The sequence below is a fragment of the Myotis myotis genome, unplaced genomic scaffold (genome assembly GCF_014108235.1).
Source record: "Myotis myotis isolate mMyoMyo1 unplaced genomic scaffold, mMyoMyo1.p scaffold_m19_p_8, whole genome shotgun sequence".
Classification (NCBI taxonomy): Eukaryota; Metazoa; Chordata; class Mammalia; order Chiroptera; family Vespertilionidae; genus Myotis; species Myotis myotis.
In genome coordinates, this window is record NW_023416390.1 from 42,684,385 (window position 1) to 42,711,640 (window position 27,256).

The 27,256-nt window shown below is 38.1% G+C and overlaps 1 protein-coding gene across 3 annotated transcripts in view; it reads right to left on the reverse strand.

The window, feature by feature from the left end:
* Window positions 1–27,256, reverse strand: part of MTX2 (metaxin 2) — an 81,833-nt gene that overhangs the window by 53,249 nt on the left and 1,328 nt on the right. For all 3 annotated transcript variants that reach the window (XM_036319383.1, XM_036319385.1, XM_036319384.1), the window contains exons 2-3: window positions 4,427–4,474; window positions 3,398–3,444 (exon numbers count right to left, since the gene is read on the reverse strand). In XM_036319383.1, the coding sequence (XP_036175276.1) occupies window positions 3,398–3,444; window positions 4,427–4,474 (95 nt within the window). The remainder of the gene's footprint in view (window positions 1–3,397; window positions 3,445–4,426; window positions 4,475–27,256) is intronic.

The following is a 27,256-nucleotide window of genomic DNA, read 5'->3' on the forward strand; positions in this document are numbered from 1 at the left end:
TTCGGTTGCTTAGGCTTTTATATATACAGAAATCTATTAAATAGTTGGTTTAGGTTTAAGAATATGAGTAGCCACAGAAAATTATTATCGAAGTTCTTTTACCAATCAATACAAGCTTAACTCCTTCAAAGTGGAAGTATTATAAAATGGAAAGTTTCTCTCTCACTGTGTGTGTGTATGTGTGTGTAGTATGTCATATAGATGTATATATACCTACATGTATGTATGTACACATATATATATATATCATGAAAAACAGAGGAACACACACTACACTAATACTTAACTACATTCAACACATGAGATTATTTTATGACCAGGCAAACACTTGAGGTAATACCAATACTTTGTGGATGAGGAAAGAAAAACAAATCTAAGAGGAAATAACAGCCATGAGAAAAAATTTTATTTTCTTTTAAACTGAACTCATAAAGGTTCCTTTAATCAAAAATGATCGAACCACTTAGTTTCAGGGGTATAATAAATGCCAACTCTATGTGGTAAGCAAAATTTAAATTTCTTGATGGCTTAACTAGCAGACTATTAAAATATCTGATGTATGATATCTGGTATCTTCTAGTAAATATCCAGTTTATGGATACCTGTCACATTGTTTTGATCAATTTCATACATTTAACTGATTCTTCTAAACGGATGCTGGTCCACTATATAGATGAAAATTACTCCATAAAGTTTACATCAGATATCTGGAAAAGTCACATTTATAGTCATGGCTACTATCAGCTGTCAAGCCAAAGAATATTAAAGAAAACCAAGAATTTTTAATATATGCTGGTTAATTTATCATCTAAGTGACATATGTAGTGTAACAAAACAATTGAAAATGGTTAAGCAAAATTCTGCATTTTGAAAGGTTCCTTTTTTTCTGGTTTTATTTTTTATTGCAACTATGATTTGAGAAGCCATGGTGAGAAAGCAAATTAGCAGGAACCATAAAAATAGAGTTGCTAAATAAAGTACACACTAAGATTTTTTTTTTCCCTCCCACAGATTATTTAAGACATTCAATTTTTTATCGCTAATATACCAATATTTTAGTTTGCTATGAAAACTAGTTAAACCATCTATCCCAGGGTTTCTCAACATTGACACTACTTATATTTGGGGCTAGATAATCCTTTATTATGGAGAGACTATCCTATGTATTGTAAGATGTTTAAGAGCATCCCTGGCATCTACCCAATAGATGCCAATAGCACTCTCCCACAACAGCTGAGACAACTAAACATGTCCAAACATGGTCAAGTGTCCTCTGTGGGGTTGAAATCTCCCTTAGTTAAGAACCATTGGTGTATTCCTACCCAAAATACTTTCCTTGGTGAAAATTACTTCAGTACTTCCTAAACTACTCTTCCTTGGGGATTCCCAGACAGCTTCAGCAGAGAGATCATTAAACTTCCTAAAACCATATGCAGAATACTCTGGGTAGGTTTTTACTTGTGTGCATGCACTGGGATGTGTTTCATCAGATCCTGAAAGAGTTATCCCAAAAATGGCAATTAAAAAAGGGTTAAGAATTAGTTCTTCGACTAAAATATTCACTGCTCCCTGAGCCATCTTTTCAAGGCTATAAAGACTGACAATACTAGTTTATACAAAGCAAATAATTTATTGGTGCTATTAATTATTAGGCAAAATTGCTTTTACCACACGTACAAACCCTTCATTCAACAAATATTTGCTGAGTGCATTCTATAGGGTGTCCCAAAATTCACGCAAGAAGTAATTTTGATAAAAAACACAGGTTTATAATTAAAAATTGTAAATTTTGTATTGATTCATAAAGTATACAGTATAGGGTTATGTATGGAATAGCACATCGGGTAAATGGCCTCCACGGTTTTGCTGGCACATACGCAAAGCCATGGTCTTCAATGGTCTTCATTGTCCCTGCTCCTGGGCCATAATTGGTACTTGGTAATGCTTATCAAATTGAAGGGATTGAAATCAAAGGGCAACAGATATTAGAATCTGATTCAATAAACCAAGTAAAATTAGGCTTTTTTTGTTGTTGTTGTTGTTAATGCTCACGCAAAATTCAAATCTTGCGTGAATTTTGGGACACCCTATATATTCTAGACACCATGTTATTAGTATTTAAAAGCTAAACTTAAATTATTTTCCCTTTCCAAAAATAAATAAATAAATAATTTTTAAAAAATTAAATAGCAGTATAAAATCCATATTTATTGCCTATAACCAACTAAAATTTCTGCTTCTCAAAAGTTAACATAAGAAAATACACTAGTTATAATGCTAGTGCCTAAAGATAAAGGTAAATAAGTAAAATAAACATAATTTATTTTCTAAAAAGATACAAATCTTCAAAAAGAAAGAAACTTAAAGATACTCAGACTTATAAAAATAAGTTATTGTTCAATAGATTCCTTTTCATCTCTCCTTTCCCTATCTTAAACAAAACTCAAATGTACTGAATGATATACTATGTATTAGACATAGTTATTAAGCCCAGAGGATACCAAGTGAATAAAAAAATATAATGAGATAACCAAATGCCTAACATCATGCCTAGAACACAGTAGAAGTTCACAGTTCCTTTTCTTCCTTTCTGTCCTCAAGATGCTGACAGTCTCATCTCCAATAAATATCACATGTCTTACATTTCTCTTTTAAGTTATCTTTTAGATGCTGGACCAAAAAAAAAATTCTCTTTGTAATTCAAATTATGTAAACTAACTGAATAAACAGCAGCTAAGTATGTAAAATGTTTGAATAATTATAATTCTATAACCACATGAACATTTCTTTCTTTTGTTAAAGCAAATAATCCCCAAGAATCCCATTCTTCCTATAGTACAATTTAAAATTTATAGAACCACTAATCTTTTTTGGATTATACAACTGTGATATACAACTTAAAGAGCTATTGCATTCAATAAGTGGTTTGGGGATAAACACTAATGTAATCAATAAGTATATAAAAAATTACTAGAGAAGAATATGTCTGCTTCAAGATTATCAAATGGATTAATGTTAGAATGAGTAAAATGAGAAAAGGATGCTTTAAAATATGTGGTGAATAAATCTTCACAAATAAGTTAGAAAGTAATCCTGTGTCTGTAAATGAACATATCACCCCCAAAAAATCAACACCGTCATCTCTAGCCAAAAGCAAAACTACTAAGAAACAGAAGTAATTTTTTATAAAAAGAACAAATAATGAAAATGTTATGCTTATTTTATATACTGACAATTAACTGAATAATATTATGTAATAAACTTAACCTTCACAGAAGAGATTATATTGATCATTGTAAATCACACGAAAATTCTAAACAGACGTATCAAATTATCTGGGGGGGGAGCGGATTTTCCAACTCAAAATGAAAAAATGTTACATTATTTATATATTTACCTGCACAGCAAGGGAAGCAGCATTGTCAGAAAGCAAAATTTGCTCCCCTGTGGAAATACAATAAAATGTTTGAGTCAAAAGTGTGATTGCTAACCAAGTCAGATATACTTATATTTTTATTTTTAAAAATTATTCTTATTTTTAAAAAGATATAGCCTTCTAGTAACATAAGTATTAAGTTCTAGATCAATGCTATTTAATTATAATTTTGATTATATTATCATTGTATGCAAACAATTATAAAACAAGACTACTCTAAAACTGATTATCACATTTTTATCAGCAATATATAATTAAAATCGCTCACTTAAAAACAAATTCATTTTTCAAGTTTTCAAGATATTCCTCTTCTTTTCATTAAAATTAAGTATATTTTAAAATTAAGTACTATTTGTATCTACTCAAACCTCTCTAGTTAAAACTATTTGAAATCATATAAAACCAGCTTGCAGTTAATATTGCACAGTGTGTTTAGGTCTGTCACACAAAAGAAAGATGACAAGTTCACTGCAATAAAAATTCCATGCTTAGAAGACTAGGGCTGCTGCCTATTAGTCTTCATTACTTTGCAGTCTTCTGACAACTGTAGCAGGCTGCTGAGCCCCAAATGGGGTCCATAATGTGATCTGATGATATATGAAGAGCTGCTAAAGGGAGCCTGAACATCCTGGCCTATACATTTTAACAGTTCCTTTTTACTGCGAGCCCACTTTACCACAGGACTTCAAAAATCTGCTGTGTCAGCTATTGGTGCAGTAAATCTGCCAACTGCTCCTGCAACCACATCATTTTACACTGCCTACAGCAGCCAATATAATGAGTCAATAATAAACTAAGGACCTTATAGGCCATGAATAGTTGGTTTACACTGGCAGATACAAGTTTAGGCAAAATCTCTTAGACAAATTATACAAGGGAAGCCCTTTTTATGTTTTATGTTCTCCTTGCAGTAAATTATATTATTGAAGGAATTTTTTTAATAGATATATTTTGATGCAAGGCCATTTTTAATTATGAACAAGTACCTACCTTTCAGTTGCTGATATAATGTAGCATTTTCAGGCCAAGGTTCTACAGCTGTGGAAACAAGGCAGTGGTAATTAGGCACATAGGGCAAAAACATATAAATAATCCACCAAGTTCAATAAGCACATGCATTGGCCTAGAGCAGCGGTTCTCAACCTGTGGGTCGCGACCCCTTTGGGGGTCGAACGACCCTTTCACAGGGGTCGCCTAAAACCATCGGAAAGCACATATATAATTACATATTGTTTACAGTAGCAAAATTACAGTTATGAAGTAGCAACGAAAATAACTTTTTGGTTGGGGGTCACCACAACATGAGGAACTGTATTAAAGGATCACAGCAGTAGGAAGGTTGAGAACCACTGGTCTAGAGCATTTAAAGTCAATTGCCAAGTTACCTTAACTGTGGCAACTACTCACACTACCTTAGAATCTAACTTAGATTACACAGGTTACACAGGTAACCTGTGTAAGTAGGTTAGATAATGTTTTAAATGCATGTTTGGTTTATTGTTTGGTGGTCATTGGTTTTTTGTTTGTTTGTGTGTTATGGGGAGGAAGTGGAAGATATCTTGCCCAATCGAAAGTAAGAATTGAAAAAACTAACTTAGCCTATATGCTACTATTCCTTTAGCCTCCTTCAAACACAGACATATCCAAAATGTTACCCATATATATATAAAGATACTGAATTCTGATTCACTATAAAAATAGTGAAATAATATTTATATTTCACTGTAAACATTTAACAAAGTAAATTTTCAAACAGACAACAATGCATGAAAGAATCAAATATATCTGTATGATGCTATGCATGTTGCTTTATAAGCTGGTAGTACTTAAACATATAGTGGAATCCTGCTGTATTCTAGAACATTTCATTGCCTTGATCCCACCACCACCACCCCACAAAATCGAAGGAGAGTAGCATGACGAAGCAGTAGGTACCTACAATGTCAAAGCTGATAAAGTTAATTTTAGACCTAAAGTCAGGTTTGACCATGACTCTTAACCATTCATCTACAGAAGACTAGTTAGCTACAAAAATATTAGTAACTTATCAGTGCTTGGAAAAAGCACTAGATTTAAATTCTATCTAATCAATTGCACTTAAGAAGCAACGTCTCCACTTATAGAGTATATAGGATATGATTTGTTGAATTGTCCTTTGTAAAAGCCATAAAACATCAGAATCACCAATTCTGGCATAGTAACTACATTTGCTCTCAGGAAAAAAGTAAATTAAATACATGAAATTTGATAATAATTGGTATTTTCTTATTCTGTTTATAGTACAGTTTCTGTGATATAGCCATAAGTTATCATTTAATATATAAATCTAGCTGACTTTTTTAAAGAAATGTATGTATGTGAAGTATTTTTTTTCTTATGAATGATCATTTAAGATGCACTAAAACAGTCCCAGGGATAAGGTGACTCCTTAACTTGCTTTTATTTACACTTTAGAATTAAAAGGAAAACGTAATAGTAGTATTATAAATTATAAATGCTAGCTTTACTTTGGTTTAGTTTGGGCTACACAAAATTAAGCTCATACTTAAGGTTAATACCATGAAATCGCCAAGCAAATAATGAACATACATAGTTTTATATGCTATTACCCACCACATTATACATACACGTAAAGGCTACTGAGTTTCAACTCACATACCAAAAAGCAGTGAAACTAAATATTTATTATGTTATTGTAAACTTTTTAACAAAGTAAAATTGCAGTAAGAAACCCAATTAACCTGTGTAACACAGTTTTATAAAAAGTCAGGGAAACAGAAACAAGCTGACATCAGCAAATTACTCAAAAATAACCTTTTAGGATAAATTGTATGGTCAGCACACCTACACTGTTTACATCTATATGAGAAACAATACAATGAGGTTCATTCATTATAAGATCCTACATCATCAAAGATTCAATTGTATGTACTATATTAATATTTTTAAAGCAATAAAGCATAGAAATAAAATTTACAAAAATTTCAAAGATCTTGAAACTAAGTTCCTTGAGGACATAGATGTGTTATATACAGTATATCTTCTGTATCATGTTGTGCGTATAGTTGGTGTTCATTAATTGTGTGTTGAAAAAAAGAAAAGGGATATTTTGGTTAATCCTACTACTCTATTCCCTAAATATTTTGGCTAATCAAAATGTTATCTGAACTGCCCTGGCTGGTGTTGCTAAATGGTTAGAGCATCAACCTGCACATGGAAAGGTCCTGGGTTAGATTCCCAGTCAAGGGCACATACCTGGGTTGCAGGTTCAATCCCTGGCCAGGATCAGGGAGCATGTGGGAGGCAACCAAATGGTATGACTCTCACATCAATGTCTTTCTCTCTCTCTCTCTCTCTCTCTCTCCTCTCTCCCTCTTCTCACCCTCCCTTCCACTCTCTCTAAAAAAATCAGTGGAAAAAATGTCCTTGGTACTGAACTTAATATTATCAACTATGTTAAAGCAATGGATGTTCTAATTAAATATTACAGTAATTTTAACTGCTGGTTAGCTGTTTTATACACATGAGACATAGATTTAAATTTTTAAAAAACAATGGAATAGCATTCCCTTAGCATTAAATACATGCTGAATATAATTTAAGTGTTCTCTGATAAATCAGAAACTATTTCACTACTCTGCAGTATCAAGTTCTCATATAAACAGTAATTTATATTGAGTTAATTTATCATCACCCCCATAGATTCTTCAGATATATTACAACAGACATATGTGAAAGTAAAAGAAATCTTGCAACATACTGCCTAACTGCAAATAAGAACAAAGGAGTTGCCTACAAATACTAAAAGCTCTGCTATTAAGAACCTAAAGCTGAAAATGGGGGTGAAAGTGCTATGCTTTTCTTGGTCCAAGATGCAAACTATGTTCCAACTCAGAAATTATTATTGAAAAGAAATCCTTGGAAAGTAACTGCCAAAACGTCTAATACTATCTTCACAGCTAGAACCTACCATTTAAAAAGAGAAGGCAAGACGGCTGACAGAAACCTATTTAATCGTGTTATTTTAACAGCCTGGAATTCCAGTGCATCCATAGACCAGGTGGCAAGAAATGCTAGATGAGGCAGGGAATGATTAGCTACCTATCTCACCCATGAGCAGTTGAGAGTATACGAATATCACTGATTTAAATGTGTCACCTATCTAAAGCAGCTCAAATAATTACATTTTAAGCATGACATGGAACAAGAAATGGCTAGCTTGTTATTCGATAGTGTCCAAAGTGAAAATCCTAAGTTGTGTAGATCTACAAATCAACCATACAGATTTTTATCTAGAAAATGAGCTCTATAACTGCCTTTATAAGTAAGTCCATGAATCATGAACATTATTACCCACACACAGCAAAGTACAAAGCCTATTTCTTGGTTTGGGTAATATTAATTAAAGCCTTTTTATTGAGACTATTATGTGAAAGAGAAAGTCCAAAAATACAACTTCTTCCCCACTCCTCTTCCCAAGGTTAGGCAAGTCAATACCCACCCCTTGTTTCTGACCCTACGTAACGGAGAGATTACGAACTTAAAATTATAATGATGACAACAGACCTTAAAAATCTGTAGTATTTAAAAAGAAAAATCTTTTTAAAACAATAATAAAACATTTTCTTCTCATACAAGTTTTACTTCAGTCAACCTAAAATGTTTCAGACCACAGACTAAGTCTTTTTATTTTATTTTATTTTTATTAAATTTATTGGGGTGACATTGGTTAATATTATCTGTCCACCATTATGTGCCCACCACCCAAATCCAAATCATCTTCTGTCACCATATATCTGCCCCTTTACCCTTTACTGTCCCCTACCCCCTTCCCTCTGGAAACCACCATAGTGTTGTCTAATTCAAGAGTGAATAAAATTTCAAAATTCATCCATCATATTTTCAATTTATACCAGCAAAAGTATACACTGATATGAAATGTCTTTTTAAACCTGCCTTAGAGAAGGGCCAAACTTAGAATAAATATAGAAGGTGTAGCTAAAAGTTTCTGAATAGAAGGCTAGAAGGAAATGGGAATTGAGAGAGAATGCTGTCAAATGCTATCAAGGTGCAAGTTATTGGTATTATTAGACAAAAAGTAAACTTTATGCTTAACATACATCAATAGTTTGTGTGGCTCTTGAAATAAACATCAGTATCTTCAGTCTGGCCTTACACATAATTCTCTCTACTCTCTGGCCTCAGCATAACTCCACTCCACCCACTCTGTACTCCAGCCACACTGGCCTTCATCCTGTTCCTGAATGAGCCCCATTCCTTCCTGCCCTAGAGATTCATTTGGGCTGTCTGTCTCCTCTGCCCTGGAGCAATCTTCCCATCCTTCTGTGTCCTCACATCTCTGCTCAAACATCACTTCCTGGGGTTGGGCCAATTTCATGGACATGCAACCTGAGCAGATGCACAGGCCTACACTTAGAAAGGCTCAACCCTTGGTTTAATGTTGTGCTATCTCAATCCTGGAACATTTTTGAAAAAGGGGCCTCTCGTTTTCATTTTGCACTGGGCCTACAGCCAGTCCTGTCTTCAGGGAAGCCTTTGACCTCCCTGAATAGTTCAAACACTCTTTGCAAGCTTGAAGAGCATGCACACTCTGTTGTACAAGTTAACACAGTCAACATTTTGACACAGAAGTCAGGATTATTTGATTGCTTATCTCTTCCAAGAACATAAAAACACCATAAGTCCCCATGTCCAGTTTTTGTTACCACTTCATCCCTAGAACCTAGCACCTTATAGGCAATCAGTAGATTTTGGCTGAATGAATGTTTTCTATTCCCTATCATTATTATTATCAATCTGTTACCATTTAGGCTAAGAATGCAGCAGAAAAGATTAGGAAACTACACAACCTGCCCTAAAAAAGGAAACTTTACCCAAAAACTTTAATACCACAATCAGTAACACAACTGTAAAAATATTAAACAGCTGCCTGAAATAGTTGGCAGAATTTAATTCTATAAACTTACCTATGCAATGACCCTTAACACTGGAAATCTGTTTATATATTTTATATCAAATATGTATTTTTCATGAGATATTACTGTTATAACCCTCCTAAAACTAATATAAGGCCCTCAACCATTGATAAGTAATCTCACTAATCCCCTTTCCACATTCTAAAACCAACTCAGGGATCACCAGCTTTAAATCTCATGTCCCCATCAATAAAATATATGCGCATGCAGGCCCAAATAGATTTAGAAATCATACGGTTGATATCCCTGAGCTAATAAATCACATCCATTATAAAACATACACTAAGAGTTTTTAAAAATTGAAATCCAAGTTTCAATAGTTTAGTCCTGTACTTTAAAGGATTGCTTTGCACAATACAGGGTGTTTTTACCACACCCAACTTTGGATAACACTGTTCTAGTTAAATAACTATCTCTTAGAAATTTTAGAAGAGAACCCAGCCATTCATGACCCTTGAACAAAGAAGTATCCTCCTCTATTTTAGTAAAATCCTTTACTGACCATAGAAAAAGCTTGGAAAGAACACACACAAATTAATGGGAAGAAGGGATATCTGCCTACCTTATCTACCTAGCAACAGGACCCTTTTTTGGGGCAAGTGTGAGAGCACTTAAAATTTCCCCATACATTTCATAGTTTCTCACATTCGTGACTTTGCTCAAATTATTCCCTTCTGTCCAGAGTACTCCTTCAGCAACACAAACTTAAATCCTATACCTTTCTCAAGACCAAGTTAAAATGCTACCTCCATCTAGAAGGCTTCTGTTAACTTATCAAACCTAATTTCTCTTTTATCTATACTGTCCATAGCAGTTTGTACTTGTCTTAGATCATATATTACTTTCTACTCTATTCTATTATTGTGTCAATATCTTATCTCCCTTTCAAGACAGTAAGTTCCTAGAATGTGAAAAATTCCTATGGTCCTGAGATTATTTATTAAAACCTTGGATTCTCAATTGCTCCAAACTGAATATGACATTTATAATAATGCATGCTAAAATATGAAATTCAAATTAAGCAAGATTTAAATGTTTTGATCTAAGTATCATTTAAAGCTAATATCTTTATTATAAGAGTTCCAAAGTAAAACTACCCACCTTTCAGAAATTTATTGTTTCACAATAAGAAACTACTATATCATTTTCATACCAAAGCAACAATTTAAGGTACTCTTAGTGACTGCATAACAAGCTTTCTCTCCAATTAACATTATTAAAAGTCTTTTATCCACCTAGTCCTTTACTTATTTTCCAATTTTGCCCAAGCAAAATGATTACATTTAGTATCTCTTTTACCAGGAGCAAAGGAGATGCCTCTTATGATTTCAATCTTCAGTGGAATAGAGAGGGTTTTTTTAATTCAAATGAGTATTTTTAAATTTTTCAAAGAAACTTCCTCTATGCCTAAGAGTATTTATGTTGGAGAACAAAGTTTAAAAAACAAGAGAGAGAGGGGATCTATATGCTTGGATTTTTGAAAGTCATAAGATAAACTTAATAATGAATAAATAAATTAGTGTTAAAAAGGCATACATTGTAAAGAAACACCCATAGCCCCCCCAAAATATATATATGCTTCTCTTTTAATTATCTTTAAGGTACCTACTATTTTTAAGTTTTATCAACCAATACAATAGAACCAAAAAAATCAATATTCTTCAGTACTAATCCATTATAATTATTTTTTATTTTTTTTAATTCTTTATTAGTTAAGGTATTACAAATGTGTCCTTATCCCCCTCCCCCCCATTAACCTGCATCTTCCCCCCCCGCCCCCCCCCCCCCCCACTCATGCTCTCATCCCCCTGTTGTCCATGTCCATTGGTTTGGCTTATATGCATGCATACAAGTCCTCTGGTTGATCTCTTCCCCTTACCCCCGCCCTCCCCTACTTTCCCTCTGGGGATTGATAGTCTGATCACTGTTTCTCTGTCTTTGGATCTGTCCCTGTTCATCAGTCTATGTTGTTCTCTATAATCCACAAATGACATAATTTTTAGAGAAATGACTACTGGCCAATAAATTTTAGGGATATATATATATATATATCCCTAGATCTCTTAAAGGCTCTACCTTTTACCTGAGGTATTCTTTCAAGTATCAGGTTGGGTGACAAGTCATTGTGGTAGTAGATGATCTCTCTATTCCATTCAATTCAGGGTACATCAGTATGAAAGTGCTATGACCTAATAAACAAATCTAATTCCCAAGTCCATCTCTTGATGATCTAACCTAAGAGGACAAGAGAAAGGCCATGAAAAGCAGTGCCCTATATTGTTGTTGGTTTTTAAATTCTGCATTCTTAATGTACAACATGACTCCTCTGGCATATGAATGTAGGTAAAGACATAATTTGTAGAATAATAAGCACTAATATTACATGCTGCTTCAGTGCTGTCATATTTCTAATCCATCAAATTGATTAATGTTATAATAACTCTACACAAACCTATCATTTGTGCACTAATGAAGTAAACTACAGTTTATCCTTAGGCAACTGGATCCCAAAAGCTCATAGATGTCATCTCTTCAGCTTCCAAAGACGATGTAGACAGTGCTATACAAAAGGAGTAAGAAACATGCATAGCCTACCTCCAAATTTGAATGGCTTTCTGCCAAAGGTGTAAATACAAATACTGCTAATATAACAAAATGCTCAAAGAGCATTTGACAGCTCTTAAACATGGACAAGTTACGGCAACACACAAAGAGAAAAGAAGAAAATAAATTTACTAATTTGACATAAATACTATTCTGATGATCTCAGTGATACCAACAGACATTAATTTCAAAACCTAACAAGTTTTAAACGGTTACGAAATGAAGGCCTTATTTAAAGTAGATTTTAAAAATGTTTAGACTTAAAATATGATAACATGTGACTTTATTAAAACTAGATTTTTAAGAGCTACGTATTAAATTCAAAAACAATTCAAACTGCAAACTATAGTACAATTCAAAGATAACACTGTATCTCAGATATCACTGATAATGAAATGATTAAATAGTGATGCCCTGAGCTACTGTTTCATAGGGGATGTTTAATGATATTACACACGATATGCTAGGAGGAAGTGACTCTTCCCACAAAAAAAGTTTAAAACCCATCTCCCATCACCTCAATAGCCAGAGAGCAATGTTTACGTCAGAAAGTGGCTCATGTGAAAAAATGGAGAAGTGCAGTGTAAAATGTCATTTCCATAAACCTAAAAAAACTGGCAGGTAGCATTTTGTATTATTAGCTGTAAGTCTACTGTCTTAGTCCATTTGGGCTGCTTATAAACCAAAGAAATATATCTCTCACAGTTCTGGAGGCTGGAAGTCCAAGAACAGCATGGTCAGGTTCTGGTGAAGGTCCTCTTCTAGGTCATTCACTACTGACTTCTTGCTATGTCCTCACATGGCAGCAGGGCAAGGGAGCTCTCTGGGGCCTCTTTTATAAGGGCACTAATCCCAATCATAAAGACTCTGTCTTCATGACCTAATAAACTCCCAATGGCCCCACCTTCATTACCTTGGGGAAAAAGATTTCATACATAAATTTGGGAGAAACACAAAAATTTAGATCATAGCAGTTACTTAAAGAATATATTGGAAATAAGTGCAGATACAATGATTACAGACTATGTTAGATTGAAATAAGGGCACTGAAGCCAATGGCAAATACAACTTATCCCATAAATCCCTCATCAATATCCTCAACCATCCATTCATTTGTAACGTGATAAACAAAAAATTAAAATGATCCAAAGTGAGGACACATGAATGAATAATAAAGAATTAATTCTATATTATTAATATAGAATTAAGGCAAATGGATTCTAATATCCTGCCATTCATGAAGCAGAAAATAGAAAGCAAAACAGATTGAAAATTCAGGAAAACTAGTAGAGGGCAGAATTTCTTCCCCACAACCCAACGTTAGAGCCCAAATGAAACAAGAGAATAATGAGAATCTATCTTCTACTCGTCAAACACTACCCAGACTTCTACCTAGGCAGATGATGATGTTGATGATGATGATGATGGTGACAGCAGTTAAAATTTTCTAAGACTCATAAAGCTTATATCCAGAATATACAAAGAACTTTTATAACTCAACTAGAGGCCCGGTGCATGAAATTCGTGTGGGGAGGGGGAGGGGGGGGTGTCCCTCAGCCCAGACTGCACCCTCTCCAATCTGGGACCCTTCGAGGGATGTCCAACTGGCCCACCGGGATTAGGCCTAAACCAGCAGTCAGACATCCCTCTCACAATCCAGGACTGCTGGCTCCCAATCGTTCACTGGCCTGCCTGATTGCCCCTAACCACTTCTGCCTGCCAGCCTGATCACCCCCTAACCACTCCCCTGCCAGTCTGATCAATGTCTAACTGCTCCCCTGCCGGCCTGATTGCCCCTAACTGCCCTCCCCTGCCGGCCTGATTGCCCCAACTGCCCGCCCTGCTGGCCATCTTGTGTCCACATGGGGGCGGCCATCTTGTGCATTAGAGTGATAGTCAATTTGCATATTACCTCTTTATTATATAGGATAATAAAAAAGGCAAATAACCCCCCAAAATTTTATGGGCATAGGATCTAAATAGACATTTAAGCAGATAATAGCCAACAAGCATATGAAAAGATACTCAGTATCATTAGTCATTAGGGAAATACAAGTCAAAATCACAACATACCATTTCATAACCACTTGAATGGCTATTATCAATAAGACAGACAAAATAACAAATATTTATAGGATGTGGAAAATTTGGAACTCTCATACATTGTTGATGCAAATATAAAAAGGTTGGTAATTTCTCAAAATGTTAAATACAAAATTACCATATGACCCAGCAATTCTACTCCTAGGTATTCACTTAGGAGAAATGAAAAAACATATATCCACACAAAGGCCTGTACGTGAATGAGCACAATAGCATTATTCACAATAGTAAAAAACTAGAAACAAATGACCATCAATTGGTGAATGGATAAACAAAATGTGGTATATTCATACAATACTATTTGGCAAGAAAATGGAACCAAGTATTAATATATGCTACAAAAGGGATGAGCTTCAAAAGCATTGTGCCCAGTGAAAAAAGCCAGACACTAAAGAAAATACACTGTATGATTCCATTTATATAAAACTAGAGGCCCAGTGCACAAAATTCGTGCACTGGGGGGGGGGGGGGGTTGTCCTTCAGCCCAGCCTGCACCCTCTCCAATCTGGGACCCCTCGGGGTATGTCGGACATCGGACATCCCTCTCACAATCCAGGACTGCTGGCTCCCAACTGCTCGCCTGCCTGCCTGCCTGATTGCCCCTAACCACTTCTGCCTGCCTACCAGCCTGATCACCCCCTAACCGCTCCCCTGCCAGCCTGATTGATGCCTAACTGCTCCCCTGCCAGCCTGATTGCCCCCAACTTCCCTCTCCTGCAGGCCTGGTTCCCCCCACCCACCCCCCCTCCGCCAAATGTTGGATCATCTCTGCCTTTGGTTCTTTCCAGCTGAGAATTCAGACATTGTGAGGTAGACACAAGCCATCCCTCCTGTGGCCTATCTGAATTACTGGCACACAGGATCCATGAAGGTAATAAAATAGATGTATAGTAGCCATAATTTGTGGTCTGGTTTATACACTACAACAAAAACTGAACAGTTATCTACATCATTAAAGGCCTGTGGTCATGACACCATTATGGCATCACGACCACATCTGGTCACCAGGAGGTGCATGGAGCACCTCTCGCAGGCCAGGACTCATGGCTCACAGGGCGAGGCGGGGCTGCATGGTGGAGGTGGGGCCCACGGCTCACGTGGTGGAGGCGGGGCCTGCAGCTTGTGCAGGGTGGGTCTGGGGTCTGCTGGCACAGCAGGTCTGGGTCTCACGTGATTTCGCACGCTGGACCTCTAATATTTTAATAATTACTATTAGTCACAGATTTAGCATGAAAGACAAAATTAAATGCTTATTCATATGAAGCTTCAGAATTCCCTCTGTTCATCTAAATTAGTTATCAAACTGATTCCTGATCTTGTTACTTTCATAAACTCCACTATGCTGCTACAGGCACCAATCCTGACATTTCCATCCACCTACCAATCAGTTCTATTTTATTAACCCATTACTTTGAAACTTTACCTTTCTGAAATTTCCCTCTCCAACTTCCTTACCACATAACAACTCCCTGGCTCCTAGTCCCCAGAATTTGGAATCCAGTGGCCACAATGGCTTACCACAATCATAAACTCTGGTCTGATGGCAGTTGCTACATTATGCAGGAAATTAGAAAAAAAGAGAACCCAAGAGAAAAATGACTTAATTATACTAGCTAAACTCAAATCTTACCCTAATCTTTTAATAAAATATTAGTAAAGTCATTTACCTATGAAACAAAGATAATACAAAATAGTAAATAATAAATATCCTATCTAATAAAAGAGAAACATGGTAATTAACGTACAACCGCTACCCTTCCCATTGGCTAATCAGGGCAATATGCAAATTAACTGCCAGCCAAGATGGCGGCCAGCAGCCAGGCAGCTTAAACTGAACATGAGGCTTGCTTGCTTCAGTGACGGAGGACTCCAACGTTCCCGGCCTGCCTTGCCGGCCTCTGAGCCTGCAGTTTGAAACATTGTAACAAATATAGAAGCTAAACAAAACCCCAGAAATCTGCTTTCAGAGCTGGAGTTATACATTGTTTCGATTATAGAACCGAAACAAACCAGATACCTGCTTTCAGGAGCGGAGGCCTAAGAGCTAGAGCCTCAGAGCTAAAGCTGGCCCAGAATAAAAAAAAAAAGAAAGAAAAAAAGGAGCGGTTGGGAGCTTCCGTCACCCGCCAGCCTGAAAACAGCCCTCAGCCCCTCACCCAGACTGGCCAGGCACCCCAGTGGGGACCCCCACCCTGAAGGGTGTGTGACCAGCTGCAAACAGCCATCATCCCCTCACCCAGGCTGGCCTGGCACCCCGGTGGGGACCCCCACCCTGATCCAGGACACCCTTCAGGGCAAACCAGCCAGCCCCCACCCATGCACCAGGCCTCTATTCTATATAGTAAACGGGTAATATGCCTCCCGGCACCGGGATCAGCGTGACACGGGGCAGCGCCCAAACCCCATGATCGCCCTGAGGCTCTGTGTGTGACAGGGGGCAGGGCCACAACCTCCCTATCCGCCCTGCTCTGTGGCTGACAGGGGAAGGCGCCCAACCCCCTGATCGGCCCTGCTCTGTGCCTGATAGAGGGGAGCTCCCCAACCCCCTAATCACCCTGCGGCTATGTGTGTGACAGGGTGCGGCGCCCCAACCCCCCCACCCCACGGGCCCTGCTCTGTGTGTGACAGGGCAGAGCCATAACCTCCCCATCGGCCCTGCCCTGAGTGTGACAGTGGCGGTGCCCCAGTCCCCTGATCGGCCCTGCTCTGTGAGTGATAGAGGGCAGCGCCCCAACCCCCTGATCCGCCCTGCTCTGTGTGTGACAGGGGGCGGTGCCCCAACTCCCTTATCGGCCCTACTCTGTGAGTGACAGGGGGAGCTCCTCAACCCCCTGATGGGCCCTGCTCTGTGTGTGACAGGGGGGACCTCCCCAACCCCCTGATGGGCCCTGCTCTGTGCGTGACAGGGGGGAGCTCCCCAACCCCCTGATGGGCCCTGCTCTGTGCGTAACAGGGGGGAGCTCCCCAACCCCCTGATCGGCCCTGCTCTGTGCGTGACAGGGTACGGAGCCCCAACCCCCCTGATGGGCCCTGCTCTGTGAGTGACAGGGGGCAGCGCCCCAACCCCCTGATTGGCCCTGCTCTGTGCGTGACAGGGGGTGGCGCCGCAACCTCTCCATCGACCCTGCCTTGAGTGTGACAGGGGGCGGTGCCCCAACCCCCCAATCAGCCCTACCCTGAGCGTGACTGAGGGTGGCATCGCAACCTCCCAATCCGCCCTGCTCTGTGCATGACAGGGGGCGGTGCCCCAACTCCCCAATCGGCCCTGCTCTGAGCCCGACCAGGGGCTGCACCTAGGGATTAGGCCTGCCGTCTGCCACCCAGGAGCAGGCCTAAGCCAGCAGGTCGTTATCTCCCGAGGGGTCCCAGACTGCGAGAGGGCACAGGCCGGGCTGAGGGACCCCCCGCCCCGTCCCCCCCCCCGAGTGCACAAATTTTTGTGCACCGGGCCTCTAGTATTTTATATATAAACTACATTCCATGATTTCTAAAATATATCTCCCTTTCTAAATATTTATTTTAACATTAATATTCAAATTATTTTATCTTTGCCAAACCACCACCAAATGTTATACTACAAGAAAATTGGTACAAGTATACGGCAAGAAGGAGAAGTCTGTTTTAGGAAAAAATACATCAAGAACAATTCACAATCTCAACTAAAGAACAAATATCAATTACCATGCAGATAACTTTAAATAACTAGTTCTCATCCACTAACCTAACCAGAATGCTAACTTGATGAATAGTAAAAATAACAATGCCAATGTCTAATGAAAAAAATATAGTAACTTTTATTTTTATATTATTTCTCATGATGTATCTTTTAATATATAAGAAAATTAGGAACATTGCTTATAATTAATGATGCCAAAATATTTTCCTACAACATAAAGATTAATTTGAGTTATTGTTAGGTCAAGCCTTCCATATTTGAGTGAAAATTGAAAGAAAACATCATCAAACTTCTTAACATTTTTCAAAAGAAAAGGAGGTGGATAAAAGGCCAGATCACTAACATATCATCTGTCAATATTATCTTACAGAAATAAATGCTGGAGTAATGATGGCCTCTTCATGGCTAACAAATGATACAATTTTTTTGTATGAAGTTCCAGTCAGTGCTCTAGTTTGACCAAGTAATGAAATATGACCTGAAGGGAAAAATATCTAAGGATACTGTATTCACTGATATATACAACTATATACAAAAGTCTTTTTTTTTTCACCCAAAGGCAGGTTAAGTCATAAAGAAGCTTCTATGACATAAGAATTCTTAGAGATAAAAATATATAATCAGCACAAAAACATAGCTAAGTGTATAAAGCACAATGAAATGCTTTTTATGCTTTCTATTTTGCTAACACAAGTTACAGTTAATGGGAATTGTCATGGGAAAATGATTGTTTTTATGAAATGAACCTTCTTTATTACTAACCAATCAAATTTAATTTTTATTACTGATGTAGAAAAGTCCAAAACCATGATTCATTTATAGAGAGTACAAAAATAAGAAAAGTGTTCAAGAATAGAGGATCATTTACAAAGCAATAAAAAATTAAAACATGCATTTCTCTTACTGGCAAGGCAAATACTTCTACACAAATGTCTGTAGATGGATTTGCTGAATATTGTAACATTTCTGAACAAAAAATGAGAAGGCTGAAATTAATATCTCATCCTCCATTTGGTATTTCAGTCCATCTGATAACTGCTTATCAAGAAATTTTTAAAATGTTTGAAAAATGTTAAGAAGTTTGATGATGTTTTCTTTCAATTTTCACTCAAATATGGAAGGTTTGACCTAACAATAACTCAAATGTCTTCATAGAAATAAGAGTGACTAATTTTATGGGGCACCCATCACCAAAACCTTTAAGTAAAAAACAAAAAGTCATTTAATTTCAGAGTATAAAATGTTAATAAAGCACACAAGAAAATTAAAACTCGCATTATGTTTAACTACAGACTATTTCAAGATCAAAATAAGCCTTTCAAGTGATCTTAACACATCGAAGTTTTCCAAAAGGCAACAAAACACTTCCTCTAAGAATTTGGCTTCCAACCTATTCATGAATACAAGTATGATAAACTAAAATAGCCACACTGCTGTCAATAAATTGTACTTTGCCTCTAAGCCTCTAATCTGAAGTATAACCATTTTTGTCTTGGTTTTGCTTCTCCATCTGCCCCTTCTATATCTACTTCACATGTGCCAAAGTGCTAACACTATAATATGAGACTATTCATATAGCTAATATGAATCAAAGATTCTCTGAAATGTAACAGCCAGTTCAATAACTTCTCAATAATTCCTCAGTGCCTTCCTCCATACTGGAGGATCCTCCAAATACTGGTTATAACTAACTAACTAACTATCTTTATTTTCAAGAACAAAAGAATTAAAGGCATTGTGTTTGGGGTTGTTTTTGTTTTTTTCAATTATCTGTTGCAATTATCAGCCTCAGATATTTGGACATGCAGATTTAAAAGCCTTGATTATCATTTTCTTCATTTTCAATAAACCTTCTGAACAATAGCATCACTTCTATTTTAAAAAGGACTTTTAAGCTATGTTTTCCATTTCCAGGGCACCTCTGGAACCCTTCTGAATGCTTTTCAAGTCCAGATTTCCCAGTACTCATGTGGAAATGGGATGGAATAGAAGCACTTTATTACTGATATAAAAACAAAATTTTTTTAACATGCCTGTTTTGATTATACTTACTTTTAATATTTTTACATATGGATTCCATGGAACCTGTAAAACTACTTTCCCAGATCATACCATAAACTAATCCTACTGCTAAAATGAAGTTATTAATACATTTAAATAATTAAGTACCCACATGCCCACAACGAGATAAATGAAATATTCCAAGTCTTCTTTTCTCATTCTTTATATAGTTTTGAGCTTCTAAATAAAGAACAGACAGATATTGTCGTGATTTCAAAAGATGAATAATTACAGTATGACAAAATTAACCAATATGCTTAAAATATAGCAAGACATTGGGAAGTAATAAGATCATTCAGAAAAGATGGTATATGAGTTAATAAAAATAAAGGCACTTTGGACATTTTCTGCTGTCTAAAATGGTTACGGGATAACATCCTCAAAGGCTCTTAGGTAATAAAAGTAATAACAGAAGCTACCATGTATTGAACATTCATCATGTACCACCACATACTAGGTGTTTAATATATATTATAAAATACATTATCGCCCTTTTAAAATAAGGAAAATGTAGCAAAGAAGGGTCTGCCCAAGATCATTAAAGAAGAGGCAGAGATGAACTTAGAACTCAGTTCTTCTGTCTTCCTTCAATGGCCTGTTCCTAACCTTAATGCTTCCTTACCTAAGGGAGCTTCAATTTCTTCATCTATAAAATAACAACACCTATCTAACGGGATCAAATCACTAACATTAGCAATTATGTATATAAGTCATCTAGCACAGTGGCTCAAAAAGGGATGCTTACTTTTCATATAGTAATCAGATAATTATCAGCTAAGTTTTTAAAGCTAAAACTTTTGGGCACTAATAAATCTGCCTGTACTGAAAAAGACTCAGGATATATGTATATCTATGACCTATACCAAAAATTCTATTTTATAGTAAAGACTAGAGGCCCAATGCACAAAATTCGTGCAAGAGTAGGCCTTCCTTCCCCCGGCTGCCGGCACCGGCTTCCCTCTGGCACCCATGACACAGGCTTCCCTCGCAGTCCTGGCTTCATCCGGTCTAATTAGCATATTATGCTTTTATTATTATAGATAAACTAGAGGCCCAGTGCACAAAAATTTGTGCACTTGGAAGGGGGGGTCTCTCAGCCCAGCCTGTGCCCTCTCACAGTTTGGGACCCCTCAGGGGATGACCACCTGCTGGTTTAGGCCCGCTCCCCGGGGGATTGGGCCTAAGATGGCAATCAGACATCCCTCTGGCAGCCCGGCAGCCCTCGGGGGATGTCCACTTGCCAGCGGGGAGCAGGCCTAAACTGCAGTCGGACATCTTAGCGCTGCTGAGGAGGCAGGAGAGGGTCCCACCACCACCAATGTACTGACAGCCATCAGCCTGACTTGAGGCTGAGCAGAGCTCCTCCCATGTGAGAGCGCCCTGACTACCAGAGGGCAGCTCCTGCATTGAGCGTCTGCCCCTTGGTGGACAGTGTGTGTCATAGTGACCAGTCATTCCCAGTCCTTCTGCTGTTAGGGTCAGTTTGCATATTACCCTTTTACTATATAGGATAGAGGCCTGGTGCATGGGTGGGGGCCAGCTGGTTTGCCCTGAAGGGTGACCCGGATCAGGGTGGGGGTCCCACTTGGGTGCCTGGCCAGCCTGGATGAGGGGATGATGGCTGTTTGCAGCTGGTCACACCCCCTTCAGGGTGGAGGTCCCCACTGGGGTGCCTGGCCAGTCTGGGTGAGGGGCTGAGGGCCGTTTTCAGGCTGGCGGGCAACTGAAGCTCCCAGCCTCTCCTTTTTTCTGTTTTGTTTTTCTTTTGTTGTTGTTTTTTTTATTCTGGGATTTATTTACCTTCTATAGCTGTCACAGAGCTAAGAGCTGGCTCCAGCTCTGAGGCCCAGCTCCAGCTCTGAGGCTGCGGCTGGCTGAAAGCAGGTATCTGGAGCTTGTTTAGCTTCTATAATTGCAACATTGTTTCTTAGAGTGCAGCTCAGAGGCCGGCAGCGGCAGGCAGGGAACGTTGGCTTCCTCCATCACTGGAGCAAGCAAGCCTCCTGTTCGCTTCAGCTGCCTGGCTGTCGGCCGCCATCTTGGTTGGCAGTTAATTTGCACATCGCCCTGATTAGCCAATGGGAAGGGTAGCGAAGTTACAGTTAATTACCATGTTTGTCTATTATGAGATAGGAGGATATGGTTGGAGTTTACCAAATGTATAATCTTGAGAACACAAATCGGTGAGAACCAAGATGGCGGCATAGGTAAACACCAGAGTTTGCTGCCTCGAACAACCACTTCAAAAATACAACTAAAAGACGGAAAGGACATCACCCAGAACCACAGGAAAGCTGGCTGAGGGGAAATTCTTCAACTAGAAGGAAAGAGAACAGCATACTGAGGCTCAGAGGAGGTGCAGTGCGGAAAATACAAAGGTGCGGAGGTGCGCGCGGAGCGGGCTGGTGGCTGAGGGCGCGGTTGTCGTTTTCAATCGGGAGGGAGGCTCAGGCTCTGAGCTCCAGTTCTGGGCAAGTCTCTAGGGACCCAGACTCAAACGGGAGAAGCAGGACTGTCTGGCATTGGTCAGAACATGAGGGCAGCTTTCTCTCCGAGGTTTGCAGTGGTTGCTGGGACTCTGAGAGGCAGAGCCTCTGGGGACGGGACTGAGAGCAGCCATAACTACTCCTTCCGCCAGCCCTGTTTGATCCCATGCGACCTGCCCCGCCCTGCCCAAGCCCTGCACAGAGCCATTTGCCGGATAGCCTCAGGCAAAGGCTAGATTAGCACCTCCCTAGAAGACAGAAGTTTTCCCACTGCAGACACAGCTGATTCTCACAGCCAGTTGGCCTGGAGGTCAAATCCCCCTAGTATCAACTACAACAATCAAGGCTTAACTACAACAAGACTGCGCACAAAGACCACTAGGGGGTGCACCAAGAAAGCATAAAAAATGCGGAGACAAAGAAACAGGACAAAATTGTCCATGGAGGATATAGAGTTCAGAACCACACTTTTAAGGGTTCTCAAGAACTGTCTAGAAGCCGCCAAGAAACTTAATGAGATCCTCAACAAATCTAATGAGACCCTCGATGCTATGATAAAGAACCAACTTGAAACTAAGCATACACCGACTGAAATAAAGAATATTATACAGACTCCCAAAAACAGACCAGAGGAGCGCAAGAATCAAGTCAAAGATTTGAAATGCGAAGAAGCAAAAAACACCCAACCGGAAAAGCAAAATGAAAAAAGAATCCGAAAATACGAAGATAGTGTAAGGAGCCTCTGGGACAGCTTCAAGCATACCAACATCAGAATTATAGGGGTGCCAGAAGATGAGAGAGAGCAAGATATTGAAAACCTATTTGAAGAAATAATGACAGAAAACTTCCCCTACCTGGTGAAAGAAATAGACTTACAACTCCAGGAAGCGCAGAGAACCCCAAACAAAAGGAATCCAAAGAGAACCACACCAAGACACATCATAATTAAAATGCCAAGACCAAAAGACAAAGAGAGAATCTTAAAAGCAGCAAGAGAAAGAAACTCAGTTACCTACAAGGGAATACCCATACGACTGTCAGCAGATTTCTCAACAGAAACTTTGCAGGCCAGAAGGGAGTGGCAAGAAATATTCAAAGTGATGAATGCCAAGAACCTACAACCAAGATTACTTTATCCAGCAAAGCTATCATTCAGAATTGAAGGTCAGATAAAGAGCTTCACAGATAAGGAAAAGCTAAAGGAGTTCATCACCACCAAACCAGTATTATATGAAATGCTGAAAGGTATCCTTTAAGAAGAGGAAGAAGAAGAAAAAGGTAAAGATACAAATTATGAACAACAAATATGCATCTATCAACAAGTGAATCTAAGAATCAAGTGAATGAATAATCTGATGAACAGAATGAACTGTTGATTATAATAGAATCAGGGACATAGAAAGGGAATGGACTGACTATTCTTGGGGGGGGGAAAGTGGTGTGGGAGATGCGGGAAGAGACTGGACAAAAATCGTGCACCTATGGATGAGGACAGTGAGTGGGGAGTGAGGGCGGAGGGTGGGGCGGGAACTGGGAGGGGGGGAGTTATGGGGGGGAAAAAAGAGGAACAAATGTAATAATCTGAACAATAAAGATTTAATTATTAAAAAAAATGTATAATCTTGAAACAAGTATCTTAGAATCATTTGTTATAGGAGTAACTTTAATAATTGTAATAACTGTAGATGTTTTATATTATTGAAATAAATTTTGTATTCTATTTATAAATAACTTTTAAAATCTTGACCAAACATATCTTCACATAGGAAGTTAGAGGCAAAACCCAGTAGAAGAGAAAAACTGATAAGTAAACAGCTAAAAAGACTACTAATGAACAATTATTGAGTGCTTACAATATGCCAGACACAACACGAAGCATTTTATATCTCTTCTCATCATTTTAAAATAACATATAATTTATATTCGCTATTTTACAAATAAGAAATTTGAGGCTTAAAAAGCCAAGAATTTGCCCAAGGTCACACATTTAGTAAGTAGCTAAATAAGAACCCAGATCTGATTCTTACTCCAAAATTCAGACAGTGCAAAAGCAAGATGAAGGAAGTTATCAACACTACATAGATGTCTCCTGCTTGCGCTTATCACCTCTCTCTCCTTTTCTGTACCTGGTGGCACTGTGGAGCCCTAAAGTCAGGAGCCACTCCTGGCACAGGAATGTGCAAGTAAGTCAGGCCTGTCCATCATAGTACACCATCCTTTTGGCAATAGTGACTGCTCCAAATGTGGTCACACAACTCACATAGGGCTGCTTAATCCTCCCCTTGGATATATTCATACTCAACTAACAGTGAAAAATTTCTAAAAAACAAAAACAGAAATTGAAGTAATGTACTGGAATACCCTGTCATTAAAAGAAAAAAATGCAGTCAAAATTTTAAATACACAGGCTGTTATAAAAGGTTTGAAATCCATTCAATATCCAGGACTGTTTTTATCTTTCTTCTAAATTTCTAAATCTACCACATAAAAATCCAACAACCCAAACTACTAGTTCAAAATTCATGCTTTACCATTCCTTTCCATGTTACTGAATTAAAAGAACAATTCAAATTCCTTTTCCATTTTAAGAAATTTATCCAAAGAAACTACTCATTAGATACAAACATATCTATGCAAACACTACTTATACAGAGAAAAATCACATATACCTGTGATGGCTTTAGGATGCATCAACTTGGCTAGACCAAACTAATATTTGCCAGAATTCCCTTTCTACTATATTTCTGATTAGGGTGAGCTACAAGGAATCTTCTCTCACAGACTTTAGGAAAACAGAAGGGGTAAGAGTCACCCTATAGCATGTAAAACACCTCCTGGTTATTCAAACTCACTGCTGTGAAGGGATTTTGCTGATATAACTAAAGTCCCTCGATTAGCTGACTTTAATAAAAAGGGAGATTATCCTGGGTGGACCTATTAATCAGTTGGAAACCCTTTAACAGAGGCTCTAAGTCCTCCCAGAGATCAGACACTGCAAGCAGCACCTGCTACATGTGCTCTCTCTCTCCTGGATCTCCCACTCCTGTCTGTCTGCCTTGTGGACTTAGTACTTGGGTGGTCAACCCACACAACAGCATAAGTCAATTGTGTGTGTGTGCAGAGACACAGAGATAAAGATAGAGATATAGAGCTCCTACTGCTTCTGCTTCTCTGTTGAACTAATACACACCCTACATACCCATCAGAATAAGACTAGATAACTAAATTACAATTTTTATTACAATGAAATACTGTATGACCACTTTTAAATGATGATGTATAACTCCATTCATAGACATGACATATGACAAAACAGATTACAAAGAAGTATGCATATTTTACCTTTATGTCATTTTTCAATATTAGGGAAAGAGATAGAAATAGCTTTGCTTACCAAAGTTTTAATGATGAGGATGGGGTTTTAAAGTCTTAATCTGGGTGTTACGATATTAGGTGATCCTTACTTCATTCTTTTTATATTTATTTGGGGGAGGAAGTTATTTTCATTTTCTACAATGGCCATGTATCATAATTTTTCAGAAAAGAAATAAACCTTTCTCATTTGAGAGGGGGAAATGTCAGGCAGACTTACAGGTTAAAATGTGCCAAAAGCCTTAAAAGACAAACAGGAGTTATCCAAGCAAAGCGGACATTTCGGGCAGAGGGCAACATGTGCCAAAGGTGGACAAAGTTTAGAAAGGAGAATGTTCAGGAAAGGAGTGACAAGAGAGGAGGCTAGACAGGCTTGGATAACTTATGGAGAGTCTGACATGCTCCCTCCACCTACTGACAATGGGTAACGAATGAAGGTATTAAAACAAGAGGATCACATTTGCATTTTAGCAACATAAAAATAAAACAACACAAACAAAACCCCACTGAGGCTTGCAGTGTGGAGACTGTATTGGAAGGAGACTAGACTGGACGCAGGGAAATCAATTCAGAGACTACAACAGTAATCCAAGCAAGAAGAGCAGTGGAGATGGAGAGAATAAGCCAGAGTCGCGGGAGTAAGAACTGAGAGAACTTAGTGGGGGACACACTGGTAGTGGAGACAAAAGTGGTTCACTTAACCTGGGGGGTTCAGAGAAGGCTTCCAAAAAGATGTCCTTGTGAATAAGGCTCCCCAGATATCACAGACAGCCTTACAGGCAAGAGGTCTTTAAATGTTTCCAAAAGAAATATCAAACATTGTGGTGGCTCACAGCCACTGAAGGGAAGAATAATGAGCAAAGTGTTAAATACATTAAAAATGAAAGCGCTCGACTACAAAAACAGATTCACAATGATTTATTAAGTTAAAACAGGACTATGTATGTATATCTCTCAAATCTCCTGAGGTTGAGCTCTTCCAACAAAATCATATTACTGCCAAAAATAGAAGATTCTGAATAGTTGTTGGATTTGAGTCACACTTAGATGTCACTTCAAGTCAAACACAGGGTTTCATGTAAATTATTATTTCATCTACCCTTTTTTTTACTGCTTGCCAAAGTAAAATCTTTAAAATTAGAATCGCTTAAATTACAAAAGTAAAATATTCTCACTAGAACAATTTAAACAATTCAGAAATGTAGTTCCTCCACCTTCCACCAATGCCCTATCCTGATTACCCTTGAAATTACTCCTTAAAATTAGTTGAATATTTTTCTGTGGGTTTTTTTTTTTTTTTTTGGCTTACATATACATGTTTACACAGCATTTATTTAACAATAATGGGCTGATACAATATATATTTATTCTATAACTTGCTTTTTACTTAAGATAATCATAACTCAAGCCAATATATTCAACAAGTGCACTTCTTCATTTTTAGTCTCTGTAATTATGTGAGCAGACGACTTGATATATAATTAGGACATTTCTGGTTTTCTGCTCTTACAAATATCATTTT